Source organism: Caretta caretta, chromosome 10 (assembly GCF_965140235.1).
Source record: "Caretta caretta isolate rCarCar2 chromosome 10, rCarCar1.hap1, whole genome shotgun sequence".
In the NCBI taxonomy this organism is placed as follows: Eukaryota; Metazoa; Chordata; order Testudines; family Cheloniidae; genus Caretta; species Caretta caretta.
The window spans coordinates 79,356,855-79,376,298 of record NC_134215.1 but is presented as its reverse complement, the minus strand read 5'-3'; the positions used below and the strand labels follow the sequence as shown (position 1 = coordinate 79,376,298).

Here is a 19,444-nt window from a genome sequence, read left to right as displayed (position 1 = left end):
GTATGTCTGGTTATAATCCCTTGTGCCACTTTAACAGTCCCATTACTTCTTTGGAGTTTTCTTCCCTCTGTAGGCATCATTTGGCCAAGTCCTTAAATCAGTCCTTATGATCCCTCAATTATGTCTCTGAATTCCTTCAATTTGTTGCTCTTTCTGGTATTGCGGTGCCTGCAGCTGATTGGTCTACCCGTTCCCTTTCTTTAATTTCTTTGTTATTGTAATCTTAGGTGTTACTGGTAACCACCTTTTCAATCAGAAATACGGGTTTTGAGGTGCCTGTGTTACAAGAACATGTTTTATATCCAGAATTTTGCCAGCCAAAATGGACTTGGTTAGCTTCTTCCTTTTAGGGTTGGTTTACTCAAAGAGTTGTCCCTGTTTGACTTGCACCCTTTCTAGGACAGGTGAATATCATTATTACTTTTAACCAGTCATGGCTAGACATTAAGTCATATTATTTCCTAACACTTGTGCCTTGTGTTTCTACAGTGTGTGCTGGTGGAAGATATGGGAAGAACTGTGCTGAGGTCTGTCAATGTACCAACAACGGCACATGCAATCCTATTGATGGAACTTGTCAGTGTTTTCCGGGGTGGATTGGGAAAGACTGCTCTCAGAGTAAGCAAAATTTTGGTTTTTACATCTCTTATTTTAAGTTTATTTGAGTTTGAAGTGCTCTAAAGTTAAGGACAAAAAATGATATTTCCAGGGAAATCCCTAAAGTGTTCTAGCAGCCAGTGCTTTATTCTCTTTATAGCTTATTTCCTTTAATTAATCTGTAAGCTTTGGCTTGAATTAGCATCTGCATTTGGAATTTACATGGACAGTTACTAGCTCCTATGATTGCATAGCAAGGTCACAAGCTCTTCTCAGTAAAGAAAGATCCATGCTCCCTTGTAATTTCTAGTTGAATTCCATTTTTAATCACTTTCTTTCACCTATTACATGAGAAATTATTAGCCAATAAATGTTTTCAGGTACCGGGCCCACACAGTTGAGAAATTCAGAAGATGTTATATTCCTATTAAATGTAATTTAATTGTAAAAGGCAATGTGGGTTTGAAGGGATGCATGGCTTCTTGCTGAAAATTGCCCAGGTAGAAAATTGACATTTGCTGATCCCAAAGTGTCATTTCCTGAACATGTTCCTTAATTGAAGACAGATCACAGTGGGAAGCAATATCCTATCATTCTGAAATGTTACTTCATATTCAGGATACAACTTGCATATTAGACAGCATTCAGAATAAAATATATTAAACTTTGTGTGATAAAGTATGAATCGGATGAAAACAGATGGCTGTAATTTTGCTTTTATTGTGTGTCTTCCACAGGCAGAATATTGCTGTCACTCAAAAAATAAAAAAGGTTGTAAACTCCATGGATTGTTCATTATATTTAACCATGTAATCGGGAAATGACTGTTAGCGTCTGTTAACCTTGGGAAAAAAATGGGTTTTTTGCTTGCTGAGTGGGGCCTGATGGTTTCTTCGGGGTTAGAAAATGTGAAAGTTACCAATATGAACTTGGCATTCTAGTTGGTGTAGTTCTAGGGCTGTCTGCTGCAATCATTGAAGTCAATGGGTGAACTCTTCCACAAAGAAATGGGATCAGACCGCTCAAACACCGAGAGTTACTTGAGGCAGCTGACAGGTTTCAGAGGAACAGCCGTGTTAGTCTGTATTCGCAAAAAGAAAAGGAGGACTTGTGGCACCTTAGAGACTAACCAATTTATTTGAGCATAAGCTTTCGTGAGCTACAGCTCACTTCATCGGATGCATACTGTGGAAACTGCAGAAGACATTATATGCACAGAGACCATGAAACAATACCTCCTCCCACCCCACTCTCCTGCTTATCCAAAGTGACCGTTACAATGTGCACGATAATCAAGGTGGGCCATTTCCAGCTTAAATCCAAGTTTAACCAGAACGTCGGGGGGGGGGGGGGGGAGGAAAAAACAAGGGGAAATAGCTATCCCCGATAATGTCATGGCTAACCTGGTGGCTGAACTTTGTGACTTTGTCCTTACCCATAACTATTTTACATTTGGGGACAATGTATACCTTCAATCAGCGGCACTGCTATGGGTACCCGCATGGCTCCACAGTATGCCAACATTTTTATGGCTGACTTAGAACAACACTTCCTCAGCTCTCGTCCCCTAATGCCCCTACTCTACTTGCGCTATATTGATGACATCTTCATCATCTGGACCCATGGAAAAGAAGCCCTTGAGGAATTCCACCATGATTTCAACAATTTCCATCCCACCATCAACCTCAGCCTGGTCCAGTCCATACAAGAGATCCACTTCCTGGACACTACAGTGCTAATAAACAATGGTCACAGAAACACCACCCCATACCGTAAACCTACTGACCGCTATTCCTACCTACATGCCTCCAGCTTTCACCCTGACCACACTACACAATCCATCGTCTACAGCCAAGCTCTGCGATACAACCGCATTTGCTCCAACCCCTCAGACAGAGACAAACACCTACAAGATCTCTATCAAGCATTCTTACAACTACAATACCCACCTGCGGAAGTGAAGAAACAGATTGATAGAGCCAGAAGAGTTCCCAGAAGTCACCTACTACAGGACAGGCCTAACAAAGAAAATAACAGAACGCCACTAGCCGTCACCTTCAGCCCCCAACTAAAACCCCTCCAACGCATTATTAAGGATCTACAACCTATCCTGAAGGATGACCCAACACTCTCACAAATCTTGGGAGATAGGGAGACAGGCTGGTCCTTGCCTACAGACAGCCCCGCAACCTGAAGCAAATACTCACCAACAACCACATACCACACAACAGAACCACTAACCCGGGAACCTATCCTTGCAACAAAGCTCATTGCCAACTGTGCCCACATATCTATTCAGGGGACACCATGACAGGGCCTAATAACATCAGCCACACTATCAGAGGCTTGTTCACCTGCACATCCACCAATGTGATCTATGCCATCATGTCCCAGCAATGCCCCTCTGCCATGTACATTGGTCAAACTGGACAGTCTCTACGTAAAAGAATAAATGGACACAAATCAGATGTCAAGAATTATAACATTCATAAACCAGTTGGAGAACACTTCAATCTCTCTGGTCACGCAATTACAGACATGAAGGTCGCTATCTTACAACAAAAAAACTTCAAATCCAGACTCCAGCGAGAAACTGCTGAATTGGAATTCATTTGGAAATTGGATACTATTAATTTAGGCTTAAATAGAGACTGGGAGTGGCTAAGTCATTATGCAAAGTAGCCTATTTCCCCTTGTTTTTTCCTACCCCCCCCCCCCAGACGTTCTGGTTAAACTTGGATTTATGCTGGAAATGGCCCACCTTGATTATCATACACATTGTGGGGAGAGTGGTCGCTTTGGATGGGCTGTTACCAGCAGGAGAGTGAGTTTATGGGGGGTGGGTGGGGGTGAGAAGACCTGGATTTGTGCTGGAAATGGTCCACCTTGATTATCGTGCACATTGTGGGGAGAGTGGTCGCTTTGGATGGGCTGTTACCAGCAGGAGAGTGAGTTTGTGTGTGTGTGTTTGGGGGGGGGGGCAGGGTGAGAAAACCTGGATTTGTGCTGGAAATGGCCCACCTTGATTTTCATACACATAGTAATGAGAGTGGTCACTTTGGATAAGCTATTACCAGCAGGAGAGTGAGTTTGTGTGTGTGGTTTTTGGAAAAAGGGGGGCGGGGGGTGAGAGAACCTGGATTTGTGCTGGAAATGGCCCACCTTGATTATCATACACATTGTAAGGAGAGTGATCACTTTAGATAAGCTACTACCAGCAGGAGAGTGGGGTGGGAGGAGGTATTGTTTCATGGTCTATGTGTATATAATGTCTTCTGCAGTTTCCACAGTATGCATCCGATGAAGTGAGCTGTAGCTCACGAAAGCTTATGCTCAAATAAATTGGTTAGTCTTTAAGGTGCCACAAGTCCTCCTTTTCTTTTTGGGGCAGCTGAGAGGGGGAGCTGCAAAGGAGACGGTTGTGGCTCCTGGATCCCAAAGCCAGTTCCAAAGCAGCTGGAGAAGCGTGCAAGTCTCCTCCCACAAAGGCAATGTAGCCAGATGGGCACTTCTGCTAGGTTCTGGTGTGAATACCTTGCACCAGATCCACCCCTAACTTGCGCCTTGTGAATTCAGTGATCTTTTCTGTGGTTTAAGTCATCTTTCCTGTATATCCTGGCCACCAACATAGGCAGGTCTTTATTTACCTTCCAAGCTGATGCCAGTGGAATTTCATGGGCTGGCTAGCACACACAGATTTTTGTATAACATACGTGGCAGCATGGCTAACTCCACAAACCCTAACACAGCCGTTGTATCCCTCTCTCACAAACTGAGCGCCCACAATCCTCCCATATCAGGCAGCATGGAAATGTTCACCACTGCTATGAATGTTCAGCTTGCCTGTGAACTATTTCTTGCCTTATAAATTCATGTCTTCAGTATGAAGCAATGGAAAGGGACTTGTTTTTTTCTTGGAAAGGCAGCAGAAATACAGGTGTTATGCTGAAGGGTTATTAACTGGTTGGATCTTTTTATCTGGTACTAATAACTATGTGACTTACTGCAGTTACAGGAAGAGGCTTAACATGCTAAGTTTTGAAAAAGCACTAGCATACTTGAAGACCTTAATTTATCTAAAAAAAAATCCTCATCAGCAGAAACAATCAGATGTTATGGATTTGAATTTACACTTTGCGTTCTTTACTTTTTTACAACAGTTTGGTACTGCTCTGCAGTACAGACTAAGTCAGTAGTTTTAGTACTTGGTTGCAAATCAAATGTAAACCATGAATAGCTGTGTTGTGTTATGCAGGATGCCAGAATATGAGAGAGAAAATTTAAGTTATTTTCGTATTTTAAACTCTGTCTAAATTGACTCGACAGATAAAGCCAGTGAGGCAATAAGATTGAATAGAATAGTTAGAGCAATACGCTGTCTGGATCATCTATCCATCTGCGATATTCAGACCACTGTGGCACCTCACAACTTGAATGTGTTTCTCCTCAGAACACACCTGTGAGGTAGGGGAGTGTTGTTATCCTCATTGCACAGATAGGAAACAGAGGCATGGAGAAACTAAGTGACTTGCCAATGGTCACACATGAAGCCTCTGGCAGGTCAGGGGGTTGAACCAATGGCTCCAAAGTTCTAGACTAGTGCCCCTGCACGTATGGATCAAAAACCTTGAACCTACAAATTGACCTGGCTGACGGACCAGTGTACCGATACGTAGCCCCACTGATTTCACTGAGGTGCTCCACAGGTTTAAGGGTCTACCAGCATGAATCAGGTTGCATCATGTGGGCCTAAATGTTCAGGTTTTCCTTGGTTTGGAGCTAATTGCTGTTGTCACGCAATCCCTGTATTGGAAAGTAAGCTTTGCAGTGTGTAGGAGGCTGTCTTTGTATCTTTGTGCAGCACCAAGCATGTTGTGATCACTTAACAACCATCAGTAATAATCACCTATTACTCCAAGTTATTAATTGTACACTCTCTCTCTCTGTAGCTTGTCCAGCGGGTTTTTGGGGACCAGATTGCGTTCACACATGCAACTGCCACAACGGAGCAATGTGCAACCCTTACGATGGAGAATGTAGATGTACTGCTGGCTGGACTGGGCTCTACTGTACTCAGCGTAAGGCTTTTAGAGACCCTGCCGGAGTACATGCTGCCACCTTGTGTCAGTTCTGAGCATTACAACACTGTATGTGTATACACATGCTAGCTCTGCAAATCTTTTTATCTTATCACACACAAGAAAGGCCCATCGGTATTGAAGATCCATAATGAAAGGGTACTAGCCACATAGTTTTGTGACTTGTTTTCATATTTGCACGGGCTGTAAGTAAGGTCCAGGCCTTTAAATGCCCTGACAACTAGGGCCTAGTCCAGACAAAAATACAGGAGGCTTCTTGACCTGTCAAGGCCAGGTTTCAAGCCTTGAGCAGGCTCCTGTAAGAGAGAAGGTGGAATTTTGGAGGGCATGCAAGAATCTTCCTTCATTTGCAAATAACTGATAGTTCCTTTCTGTAACCATCTTCTTTTATTCTTTAAAAGTACAGTTTATATAGATGGTCAGGTTTTCTTTTGAATCACTGAAGAGACAATTCTGAAAGATATGGGGAAACACTGTCCAAGAACATTGACTGGAGGTTCCTCTCTGCATTTAGAGTAACAAAAAATATTATTAAAAATATGTAGACCCTAAAACACTTTGTACTTTTAATGCTACTGAGTTTGTGTATTTCTGATTCTTTCCTTGTTCTTATTTTTGACAGGTTGCCCAGCGGCCTTTTATGGAAGAAATTGTGCCAATGTTTGTCAGTGTCAGAATGGAGCAGATTGTGACCACGTCACTGGGCAATGCACATGCAGAACTGGATTTACAGGCAAACAGTGTGAGCAAAGTAAGCAGCAATATTTCTTCATTTTCCAAGGTGTTCTCCTGAAGTGTTTTTCCCTTTAGAATCTTGGTGGAAATTATAGACTTGGTACTGCTTTCAATTCAGCTTGAAAGAGGTTTGCTGTAATGAACATATTCCCTGAATGTCTTTGAAAAACTGGGAAATATTCAGGCTGATCACTAATCTTCTCTTTGTTTTCTACTATAGTTTGTCAGGTTTAAAGGAATGGAACACAGGTTTGTCTCCCAAATAGAAATCAATACAGAATGACAGGCTTCATGGAGCATCTCTGCCTTTGGGTTCTAACAGTGCCAGGTTTCCTGGAGCTTTATCTGTCTTGGGGTTCTAACTTGGCACTGGGCAGTCAGTAACAAATCATGCTTTTTCTTGACAAAATGCTTGCTAAGTAGCAAAATATGGAATAATCTGATGTTTCCAAATATAATGCTTTTTAAAATTAAAATATTCGTAAGTCATGAGATGGAAGAGACCTGTGAATTCATGGAATACGTCCTCATGACAGTGCAGGTTAGAGTCAGTTTCTGGAGGCAGGTCTTTCAGATATTAAACTGATACTGCACCTGGTCCTTTGGGGCATTTCAGCCTGTTTGTGGGACGGTGGAACAGTACAGTGAATTCACTGTAAAACGGACAGCTGGATGAAAAAGGAGTGGGGTGGGGTGGGGCAGTCCTTCCTAATAAGAAGCTACAGGCATGCGCTCAAATTTGTGTTCAATGATTTTTGCCTCCTTGAATCCCTTCGATGTTATCCCAACAAGTTGTATATCTCACCTCAGAACACAGAGCATTTCCTGCGGAAATCCTGTTAGCACTAATAAAAATAATGTGACAGATTTTCAAAACCCCATGCAACAGCTGCATCCACAGTTTTGCATGCAAATCAGCCTGTTAGACATGCAGTCAGGAAGCTGTACATGCCAATGTGAGGTATTGCAGACCCAGTGGTCATGTGCTCATTGACCTTTGGAATGTGTACATCGTTCCTAGATAACCCTTGTCTTTCAGAATTACATGGACTGCCGCGTGCTTTGCATGCCACACATTTCATGCTATGGAAAGCAAAGAACGCAGGCTCTTCTTAGCCATGGGGGAGCAAAGAGCAGTTAAAACAGAAATGTCCCATTTATGAACCTTACAAGTGACCGTCTTTGCATCCCAGGGAATGATGGGATGTCCAGACAAAACCTGATTGGCAAAGCTGGCTCTGAACCATTCGACGCTATCCCAGCTGTAGCCATCAGGAGGGCCTCACTGCCCAAGCAGCCGATTCACACAAAAGAGTTTTAAGAAACAGGAGGAGGCCTGTCAAAGAGAGACATTTCTATTTATATCTCTGCCTTCCTTCCTTCGGGATTTCTATAGCACCCATCGCCCTCTATAACACCTGCCATCACCCTTGCATCGAAGCATTTTAACCAGTCTTTTCTGATTTAGACACTGTGGGAGAAATTTTCAAAGGCACACAGGGCAGTTAGGCTCCTGACTCTCACTGAAAGTCCATGGGAGCTGGGCACCTAGGTCCCTTTTATGCCTTTGAAAAATCTCCCTCTAGTGAGCTGCTAGCACTGCAGTTTTGGGGAATTCTTTACTACCACTAAGGGGGGTTCACTGTGCACCACCCTATCACTGCCCCACGCCTGAGGATATCACTGCTACAATGCACTAGCCCCTGCTTGGGCAGCAGGAATCTTAGTCACCCTCTGACTTCCATAACCAATATGGTATTATAGCAGCTAGAGACTAGAGATTAATTTTAGGCACAAGCCTGGGCAAGGGGTAGTGTGTGAGCAGCCCCAGGTGGCATCGTGCCTCAAGGACAGCCCTCTGAGTAACAAGTCCTCCCCTGCTTCCTCCTTGCTTCCATGGATTAGTAATTTATTCCTGGTGTATATTCTTGCTAGCAAGAACTTGACTGCTCAGTTATGCTGGCCAGCAATTGAGGTCTGGGTGGGAAGGAGCAACACGACTCTGTCCACTCCCTTCCCCTTCCTACCTGGGGAGGTGGCAAGCAGAGAAGTAACCTCCCTTACTCCCATGTGCCTGGACCCAAGGTCCAAGTAGCCCACTTTGGGGATTTTTGCTCCTTAGTCTGAGTCAGAATGGAAACTAACTGAGCCATGGAGCCTTACATTCTGTTTTTGCTGCTGTTATTTCTGCTATGCCATCAGTGTGAACTTGAGGAACGTTTAGCTTTTATGGTGAAAATAGATCAAATGGACGGACAATAGCTTCTTACCAGTAGCTAAAGTAAGTGCATGGCATTTTTGGAAGGATGTGCATTTAACTAGAGTAGTGAGTGGTGTTTAACAATGGAATTAAATTACTTTGCAAGGATGCTGGCATTTGTGATTGTAATTGCTGTCAATTTCTTCCTGGCTTATTTAATACCGAGGCCCAAACAACTTCTTCTAACAACAAAGAATAGGGTAGTGGATACTGCATGTGTTCTACTTGAATAATTACCAGCTTGTCTAATGTAGTAAATCAAAAGAGAATTCCCACACACTTATTTGAATTCCAAATAGAGGGTGAAATCCAGCTCAACTTCCTCATGATATTAATCCAATTGATTTCTTTGCTTGCATACTGGTGTATGCCTATCTGATATTATAGAGACAAGATGGGTGCGACTCACTGGTGCGGCGCTGCCTGCTGGTCGCCTGGGAATTAGCTCCTTCCAGCCTTCGGCATGTACTCTGCAGGCCAATGTCTCGCCTGCTGCTGGCCCCGTGTCCCTCCCAGACCCTGGTGCCCCTTACCCCGCAGTTCTGTCCTCTTCAGTACCCCTACTCTGGGTCTCCCCTCCCAGGGGAACCCCCAACCCTCTAAACCCACCTTGCCTCAGTGGCTACTGCCAGTCATCATCTAACCCCCACTCACTGGGGCAGACTGCAGTGTAATGGCCACTCACCATTGGCAAGGGGTTAGGACCTGCTGCCTTTGCCTATCTCTGGGCTGCCTCTCTGCAGCCCCTGTACCTTTTCATAGGCCTTCACCAAGGCCTGCAGCCTCGGGGTTTACCAGGCTGGAGCTCCCCAGTTCCCTCTGCCCTTCCCCAGCACTGCTCCACTTCAGGTACCTTGCTCCCAGGCAGCTCACCCTTCCCACTCCAGGGCTGGAGTGAGACTCCCGCAGCTCCTGGCCCTCAGCCCTCTTATAGGGCCAGCTGTGGCCTGACTGGGGTGTGGCCCCAGCTGTGGCTGCCTTCCCAATTAGCCTACCCTGTTGGTTCCTGGGAGCAGCCCTTTTCCAGGGCTGTTTTAACCCCTTCAGGGCGGAGTGGCGTGACCGCCCCGCTACAGTGAGGTAATATCTTTTATTGGACCAGCTTCTGTTGGTGAGAGAGACACGCTTTTGAGCTTGCACAGAGCTCTGCTTCAGGTGATATTGTAACATTTCTACCAGAATTGCAAATAAAATCCTAGAAAATTATTTCTGCGAGCTTCTAATTATGTGTTTTTATTCAGCCTTTTAGATATATGTGTATATATTGATGCGATGCATTAATATGTTTGCTTGTATATGCATGCAAGAACATGTGTGTCTGTGTAACTGGTTTACTCAATATGCTCAGTTAGAGATTGTGTACAAGACACTCATTAGCATGTTAGTTGTCCATTTGTATGCACACTTATTGCAGCTGTGCGTGCAATAGGAACATAACCACATAGGAAATTCCATACCGGAACAGACTAGTGGTCTGTTCAATCCAGCATCCTGCCACCAACGGTGGCCAGTACCAGATGCTGCAGAGGACGATGCAGTAGGCATTTATGGGGTAACCTGCCTTCACTGAAGGCTTCCTTCTCCCCCATTAGATGGAGCTTGCCTTATGCCCTGAAACCTAAGGGTTTCTGATGCTTCCCAAACTCGTTTTTATTTTTAGTATTTACAATCACTCTCCACATTCTTGATATCCTTATGAAAGGGTAAACTTTCTTGGAAACCAGCTAAGATCGGACACAGTAATTGAAGCATACAAATCCAAATACCCTTTTTGTGCCTCATTCTGAAAACCTTGCCTTTGAATTGATATCAAACTGCACTCATTAGAACAATTTTATTTTTCTCATCTAGGAATTTGCATGCATTAATGAGAGAGAGAAACAATTGTATAACTTATTAAATGTGTTACAAATCATTATACAGATACTGGCTAATATTGAATACTTAATATTAACGTTTGGCTACAAGATGTTACTTATCTAAGGTTGACACTGGAAAGGTATCACCATGCTGTGCCACTTGTTCATAGTAAAATATAGGAAGTCCTATCTTAAAACCAGTAACATTTAGTATAGAGAAACATAGCAATTGTATATGTATTCAATAATGTGCCTTCTCTATAAAGTAGTAGGAGTTGCCAGAACTTGTTTACGGGCTTTCTTTCAATTTGTTATTGAATGTTGCCTGAAGAAGCATAATAAGCTGCCTACAGATTTATTGTAATAGGCCATCATGGTAATTGTATGAATAAATTTCCCAGTTAGACATTCAATCATTTTGTCTATGATAGAAATACAGGAAGTCTAATATCATATAAGCAGAGCAAAGCAAACCATTCAGATGCTCAATTTTGTAATTCCATCTGCACTATTCTGTTTATCTTTTGGTATTAGTGGAGGTAATTATGAATGTATGTGGTGTTTTAGTAAAAATCTATTGGGTTCTTATAAATATACATTAAAAATCACATTTGCAACTCTTCTGGAAAAGTTCTACAGAATTTAATGGCGAATGATAACCTCTGTCTAGAGTTTTTAAACATCTTCTGAAATTCTGTAGAATGGACCTCATTCTCTATTAAATTCTGTGGGCATTTAATGCAACTGTTAGGGAGATTTTTTCATTTCTGTAGAACCCTATCGATTTCTTTTCCTTAAAGTCCTATCAGACTATTCCAGAAGGAGAATTAAAACCCACTGACTAGCACACCAGGCTATTGTTGTTGTTATTTGTTTGTGTTACCATAGCCCCTAGGAGTCCTAGTCATGCACCAGGACCCCAGTGTGCTGGGCAGTGTACAAACACAGAACAAAAAGACAGACCCTACCCAAAGAGCTTACAATCCTAAATATAAGACAAGAGACAATGGGTGGATAAGACAGGCAGCGTTGTACAAGTGAACAATAAATAAAGAATATTTACCTCCTGGATTAAAAAATATTAATCTGAACGCTGTGGGTGAAATCCTGGCCCCAATGATGTCAAGCTTGGATTTCCCCCTTTCTTGATGAAAGTAATACGGTTCTCTCCAATCCTTGTATTTGAATTTACAGAGTGTCCACCTGGATCATTTGGGTATGGTTGCAAACAGCTATGCGAATGCATGAATAATGCTACATGTGACCATGTCACTGGTACATGTTACTGTAGTCCAGGCTTCAAAGGAATCAGGTGCGATCAAGGTATGGTGAAATTCTGTGTGCTTTAAAAAAAAAGTACTTTCTTAAAAAATAAACCTTGAAATATGACTTGTGCTAGTCAATTTACAGTGTGTTATGAATTATTTTTAACAGCGGCTCTTATGATGGAAGAATTAAATCCCTATACTAAAATTAGCCCCGCTCTCGGATCAGAGAGGCACTCAGTGGGAGCAATCACTGGAATTATTATTCTACTTCTAATTATTATGGTTTTGCTGGCACTATTTGTGTGGTATCGACGGAAACAGAAGGAGAAGGGGCATGACATGCCAAGTGTATCTTACACTCCAGCCATGAGGATGACTAATACCGATTACTCACTTTCTGGTAAGGGTCTTTTTATGATAATCAAATGGGGATTCACATTACTCTCTCTTGGAAAAAATGAGTTCGTTGTGTACAATGTGCAGTGCTTTGCTTCAGGAATAATTGTACCTATTCTCTTCCTCCAAATGCTGTGAGCTTTTACACTCACTAAGGGATTGGGGGGCACGCCCAACACACAGCTTGATATCAACTAGCTAGCATATGAAAAAATAACTACAGTATACTGCCTGGTACCATGGCATGATGTGTGCAGTGTTTAATATATAGGGCCCAGTCCAGCAGCCCTTACGTGGACTGCATTCCCCACTGAAGTCAATAGGAGTTTCCCCTGCGAGGAGCTGCAGGATCCAGGTTATTAAAGGAGACCAAAGCCCTGAGGTAAGTGGGAAAGCGGGATACCGGGAGGAAGCACAGACAGGAATGTCTGGGAGGGGAGGGCTCCTACCTCATACTGAGAGGGAGGGGCGATCAGCAGGTTATCTCAAGTGCCTATATACAAATGCACAAAGCCTTGGAAACAAGCAGGGAGAACTGGATGTCCTGGTGAAGGCAAGGAATTATGACGTGATTGGAATAACAGAGACTTGGTGGGATAACTCACATGACTGGAGCACTGTCATGGATGGTTATAAACTGTTCAGGAAGAACAGGCTGGGCAGAAAAGGTGGGGGAGTAGCACTGTATGTAAGGGAGCAGTATGACTGCTCAGAGCTCTGGTACGAAACTGCAGAAAAACCTGAGTGTCTCTGGATTAAGTTTAGAAGTGTGAGCAACAAGAGTGATGTAGTGGTGGGAGTCTGCTATAGACCACCGGACCAGGGGGATGAGGTGGATGAGGCTTTCTACCGGCAACTCACAGAAGCTACTAGATCGCACGCCCTGGTTCTCATGGGCGACTTTAATCTTCCTGATATCTGCTGGGAGAGCACTACAGCGGTGCATAGACAATCCAGGAAGTTTTTGGATAATGTAGGGGACAATTTCATGGTGCAAGTGCTAGAGGAACCAACTGGGGGGGAGCTTTTCTTGACCTGCTGCTCACAAACCGGGTAGAATTAGTGGGGGAAGCAAAAGTGGATGGGAATCTGGGAGGCAGTGACCATGAGTTGGTTGAGTTCAGGATCCTGACACAGGGAAGAAAGGTAAGCAGCAGAATACTGACCCTGGACTTCAGGAAAGCAGACTTTGACTCCCTCAGGGAACTGATGGGTAGGATCCCCTGGGGGACTAACATGAAGGGGAAAGGAGTCCAGGAGAGCTGGCTGTATTTCAAGGAATCCCTATTGAGGTTACAGGGACAAACCATCCCGATGAGTCAAAAGAATAGTAAATATGGCAGGCGACCAGCTTGGCTTAACGGTGAAATCCTTGCAGATCTTAAACATAAAAAAGAAGCTTACAAGAAGTGGAAGATAGGACAACTGACCAGGGAAGAGTATAATATTATTGGTCGGGCATGTAGGAATGAAATCAGGAAGGCCAAATCACACCTGGAGTTGCAGCTAGCAAGAGATATTAAGAGTAACAAGAAGGGTTTCTTCAGATATGTTGGCAACAAGAAGAAAGCCAAGGAAAGTGTGGGCCCCTTACTGAATGAGGGAGGCAACCTAGTGACAGAGGATGTGGAAAAAGCTAATGTATTCAATGCTTTTTTTGCCTCTGTCTTCACGAACAAGGTCAGCTCCCAGACTGCTGCGCTGGGCATCACAGCATGGGGAGTAGGTGGCCAGCCCTCTGTGGAGAAAGAGGTGGTTAGGGACTATTTAGAAAAGCTGGACGTGCACAAGTCTATGGGGCCGGACGCGTTGCATCCGAGAGTGCTAAAGGAATTGGCGGCTGTGATTGCAGAGCCATTGGCCATTATCTTTGAAAACTCGTGGCGAACGGGGGAGGTCCCAGATGACTGGAAAAAGGCTAATGTAGTGCCAATCTTTAAAAAAGGGAAGAAGGAGGATCCTGGGAACTACAGGCCAGTCAGCCTCACCTCATTCCCCGGAAAAATCATGGAGCAGGTCCTCAAGGAATCAATCCTGAAGCACTTACACGAGAGGAAAGTGATCAGGAACAGTCAGCATGGATTCACCAAGGGAAGGTCATGCCTGACTAATCTAATCGCCTTCTATGATGAGATTACCGGTTTTGTGGATGAAGGGAAAGCAGTGGATGTATTGTTTCTTGACTTTAGCAAAGCTTTTGACACGGTCTCCCACAGTATTCTTGTCAGCACGTTAAAGAAGTATGGGCTGGATGAATGCACTATAAGGTGGGTTGAAAGTTGGCTAGATTGTCGGGCTCAATGGGTAGTGATCAATGGCTCCATGTTTAGTTGGCAGCTGGTATCAAGTGGAGTGCCCCAAGGGTCGGTCCTGGGGCCAGTTTTGTTCAATATCTTCATAAATGATCTGGAGGATGGTGTGGATTGCACTCCTCAGCAAATTTGCGGATGATACTAAACTGGGAGGAGTGGTAGATATGCTGGAGGGTAGGGATAGGATACAGAGGGACCTAGACAAATTGGAGGATTGGGCCAAAAGAAATCTGATGAGGTTCAACAAGGATAAGTGCAGGGTCCTGCACTTAGGACGGAAGAACCCAATGCACCGTTACAGACTAGGGACCGAATGGCTAGGCAGCAGTTCTGCGGAAAAGGACCTAGGGGTTACAGTGGACGAGAAGCTGGATATGAGTCAGCAGTGTGCCCTTGTTGCCAAGAAAGCCAATGGCATTTTGGGTTGTATAAGTAGGGGCATAGCCAGCAGATCGAGGGATGTGATCGTTCTCCTCTATTCGACATTGGTGAGGCCTCATCTGGAGTACTGTGTCCAGTTTTGGGCCCCACACTACAAGAAGGATGTGGAGAAATTGGAGAGAGTCCAGCGAAGGGCAACAAAAATGATTAGGGGTCTGGAACACATGACTTATGAGGAGAGGCTGAGGGAACTGGGATTGTTTAGTCTGCAGAAGAGAAGAATGAGGGGGGATTTGATAGCTGCTTTCAACTACCTGAGAGGTGGTTCCAAAGAGGATGGTTCTAGACTATTCTCAGTGGTAGAAGAGGACAGGACAAGGAGTAATGGTCTCAAGTTGCAGTGGGGGAGGTTTAGGTTGGATATTAGGAAAAACTTTTTCACTAGGAGGGTGGTGAAACACTGGAATGCGTTACCTAGGGAGGTGGTAGAATCTCCTTCCTTAGAAGTTTTTAAGGTCAGGCTTGACAAAGCCCTGGCTGGGATGATTTAATTGGGGATTGGTCCTGCTTTGAGCAGGGGGTTGGACTAGATGACCTCCTGAGGTCCCTTCCAACCCTGATACTCTATGATTCTGTGATTCTATGAAAGTGAGGAATGGGATGACTGTGTTAATTGTGGGATTTTATCTGACAGTGGCATCTTCTGTTTTGGGAGGGAAGATCTGCCCCCTCCCAGTTGGTGTCACCACCTTCTCCGCAGCCCCTGCCTGCCATCCTCTTACCAGCTGATGAAGATGGGGGAGAGAAAAAACGAGCTCTTGTTATGGTGTAAAGTCAGCTTTAATAGTAGCAGGGCAGCCCTGTTCATTTGTTTTCTTTATCTCCCGTAGTTGGAGGAAGCTCTTCTTGATGGCTTGGCTAGGTTTTGGAGAAATTTACCTTTTCTTTAGTGACCTTTTCCCCCTCTTGATTCTTCCGTCACTAATATAGAGTAGGATGTTCCGTGGTGAATTCTCTGCTGGGAGATTGTATCCTGCCCCCTGTAGGGAGCTCCCTATAAGCATTAGCCCTCTAGCTGTGGTTTGTCCCTTAAATGGCCGAGAGGCTGGAGCTCCTGCTCTTGAGATGAACAGAGGCTTCAGGAACTGGGGGAGATAGATGTAGCACATGTATTTTCACCAGTCCTGCATTGCCCTCGGAGTCCTGCTACTCATTGCTGTGTTAGACTTGCGGTAGCCACCATGGCTACATGGAGAAATCATGCCCTGTGTGAAAGGAATTCTTTTGGGTGTGAATTGCTGCCAGTTTGTAGACAGAACTGACTATGAAGGACATGGAAGGAGGCCTGACTGTGTCCAAAAAAGTCTGAGCTGGTCAGACTCACTCACAGCTTGGATGTGTTCAGTTGCTGGGTTCTACAAAGGCATCAAGACTTCGGTTCTGATGGCATGTGCATGCTTTGCTATCCTAGAATCATGGGGTTAGAAGGGACCACAAGGGTCATCTAGTGTAACCCCCAAAGATGAGACAGGATGATATGCAGCATCTCAGACTTTGGCTTCTCATCTGCTCAGTCTGAGCTCTTATCTGGTCCACCTAGCCCTCCTCACCTGGTAGCTACAAGATAAAATCCTCCAGCAATAGTCCTCAGATCCCCTCTTCCCTACCTCTCTTGTTGGATTTTAGTCACAATGGACACATCTCTCTGACTGAGCTGCCTATTTGTGTAAAATGTAGTGTGGGACAGTTGCCAAAGAGGGCTCCCCTGACCATCAGGCCAGAGACCAGCACAGTTTGGCATGCAATTTGCCACTTCAACAGAATTGGAAGAGCCAAGCTGTGAACCCCCGATAAGACAAGTGCTGATGGTCAATAGGAATGAAGTCAAAGCCAGCCAACCCTCGCCTAAGTGGAGAGGAACATTCTGATCCTCTCGGCCGGTCATTTTCTTTCAGGTCGGTTTTAATTTCTTTACAAGGCTTCATCAATTTAATATATATGTTTGGTTTTATAATGAATGGCACCCAGTATGTGCAAGAGGCACATTGGAAAATGGAGGAATATTGCTGTAGTTTTGAATTGCTGGGCAGAGCTGGTCCAGCCAGACAGGGGAGTGAGAATTGCACCGGTTCCCTTTCCTCTTTGATTTGCTGCAAACGGAGAACTCAGTTAAACCTGATGGCCTCCCAGTCGGACGTTCTTCATCAAGTCAAAAGATCTGCTAGTGCTGGGAGTGGACACTGCCTCTCTCACCCCTGCAAGGAACACCTAACAGACCACTCCTCTGCCATGCCACACAGACAGAGCCGTTAAGATTGTGGCAGCCCAGGACTAGCCCAGGAGGCCTTGCTTTGTCAGGCTGCTGAATCTCTTTAGACCACATTCTCCATCCCCCCTGACTTGTAACTTTCCATCCCAGGACTCATTATAACCTTGTCACTTGTACCTGGTGGCCTAGCTCTTGAGTAGCTACACATGCAGAGGGAAAGGGTCATCGGGATGGGTGACTTCCAGGGTGCTGCACAAATATATGGGCTCTACATCTTCCACATGCTGCAGCATCTGGGACACCGTCAGGACCTGCTGCAAAGATAGAAAATAAATCCTTTTACATGTGACAGTCGTGCCCTCTTCCAGGGTGGTCCAGTTACAGGTTGACCTGCCAGCTCTTTGTTGTTCCAAGTCGCAGATACTGGGGCTCAGTGTCATTGTCTAGGCTTCCCTAGAGAGACACTGGATCATAATTACTTTAGTTCTTCCAAGTCCATCTCATCCTGTCTGGGGGAAGCTAGAGCTGGGGGTTTTTAGGTTTGGGTCTGGATTTGGGTGTGTTTGAATTTTTCCTTATATGATTTTTTGACAATAGAATTGTTATTGCGCAGGAACCTGTAACTGAGCAGGGTCAGCCAATCCTTTTCGCTAGAGTCACAAGAACAGTGCTCCCCCGCCCCCACCCCCCATCTCCCCGTGCTGGTAGGAAGATCTACCATGTTGTCTGACCTGGCTGTTCTATCCGCTCTCTTTGTGCAAATCTCCTGTTGGTGTCAGAAATAGTTCTGCAGAGTTGGCCTTCATTTTCGTAGGGCCTGATGTGAAGTAACACATGGGGACTCCATGCAACTCCCTGCCCAGTTACTACTGGGCCCGTCAACTCCTCCCCCAGCTATCTTCTGCCTGTCTGTAACTCCCTGAACGTTGACCCCTTCCCTCACCTGTTTGGGATGCTCAGCAGCCTCTGCTGCCTACTCCTTCTATAGCCCAGAAAGCCAGGAGGTGGAGCAAAGAGAAGGAAATAGGGGGCCTAGGGCATCAGACAGGAGCACAGATAGGGAAGGCTGGCAGGCTGGTTGGAGGGTTGGGGTGTGTATGATGGGAAGGGAACAGCGAACCTTGAGGTTCTCCAGTGCCACCACTCATGTCACAGACACCTCAGGCTGACACTGGAATTCTGTACCTGAATTGAGGGCCCAGTAGGATAAGGGCATTTCCACCCACTCCCAGGTACCTACAGTGACTCTCTCGTCCTCCTCACCTGTATGGAGCAGCTTCTTACCTAGCCTTAGCCACGCTGCCACTGCCTAGGAAGTATGAAGCTTCAGTGCCCAGGGACTGGATGATTTATTTGGGGATTGGTCTTGCTTTGAGCAGGGGGTTGGACTAGATGACCTCCTAAGGTCCCTTCCAACCCTGATATTCTATGACTTTAGTGGGAATTTGGCTGAATAAGGACTGCATGATCAAGCCCTAAGTGGGTCAGCTCCACAACATGGTTATCCTCTGTGCTGTGCACGAAGTGTGATGCCAAGACCATTATTTCACTAGTTTCCTTTTCTGGCCTAGGGCTGCTCCTGTGACCGGAGTCTGTGTCTGCACCCTTTCGGCTCGCTGGCTCCCAGAGATGTACAGTAAACAATGAAATTCCTGTCCAATGTCACACATTATATTAGTTCTGAAAGATGGTGTTAGAGCTTTGACTTTCAAACATGATTGAGGCCAAAAATCCATGCTCCTGTGTAGTAGAGGTTATAAAAACAGAGAGCCCCATGGGCAACCCGTTGACTATTTTGCATCAGTGGACAAAGAATGTGGCAGTAAAATAGACTCTCTGGTCTCAGATCTGCCTGGCTAACGATGGGAGAGAGAGCCATCTCAGGCAGGGGGAGCAAAATATTGGATCTAAGTTGCATCACAGAGATCTGAAAGCAGAAGTTCTCCCCGAAGCTTGAAAGCAAGAACATACGCCCAAAGATGAGAACTATACGCTCACTCCCAGCAGAGTATTTTAAACCACATATCACAGAACTAGAGCTATAACAGGGGGTCACATATTATTTTTACTGTGTGTGAGGATCTGTCTACACTACAATTAAAAAGCCTGTGGCTGGCCTGTGCAAGCTGACTCGGGCTCCTGGGGCTTGGGCTCAGGCAAAGGGCTCGTTTAATTGCAACGTAGAGGTTTGGGCCCATGCTGGAGCCCGAGCTCTGGGCTCTTCCCACCTCGCAGGGTCCTAGAGCCAGGGCTCCAGCCCGAACTCAA

At 45.0% G+C, this 19,444-nt stretch overlaps 1 protein-coding gene across 8 annotated transcripts in view; it reads left to right on the top strand.

Annotated features, from left to right (window-relative positions):
- Nucleotides 1–19,444, top strand: part of MEGF11 (multiple EGF like domains 11) — a 380,480-nt gene that overhangs the window by 322,228 nt on the left and 38,808 nt on the right. For all 8 annotated transcript variants that reach the window (XM_075133231.1, XM_075133230.1, XM_048866672.2 and 5 more), the window contains 5 exons: nt 490–618; nt 5,547–5,675; nt 6,319–6,447; nt 11,745–11,873; nt 11,985–12,218. In XM_075133231.1, coding sequence (XP_074989332.1) covers nt 490–618; nt 5,547–5,675; nt 6,319–6,447; nt 11,745–11,873; nt 11,985–12,218 — 750 coding nt within the window. The remainder of the gene's footprint in view (nt 1–489; nt 619–5,546; nt 5,676–6,318; nt 6,448–11,744; nt 11,874–11,984; nt 12,219–19,444) is intronic.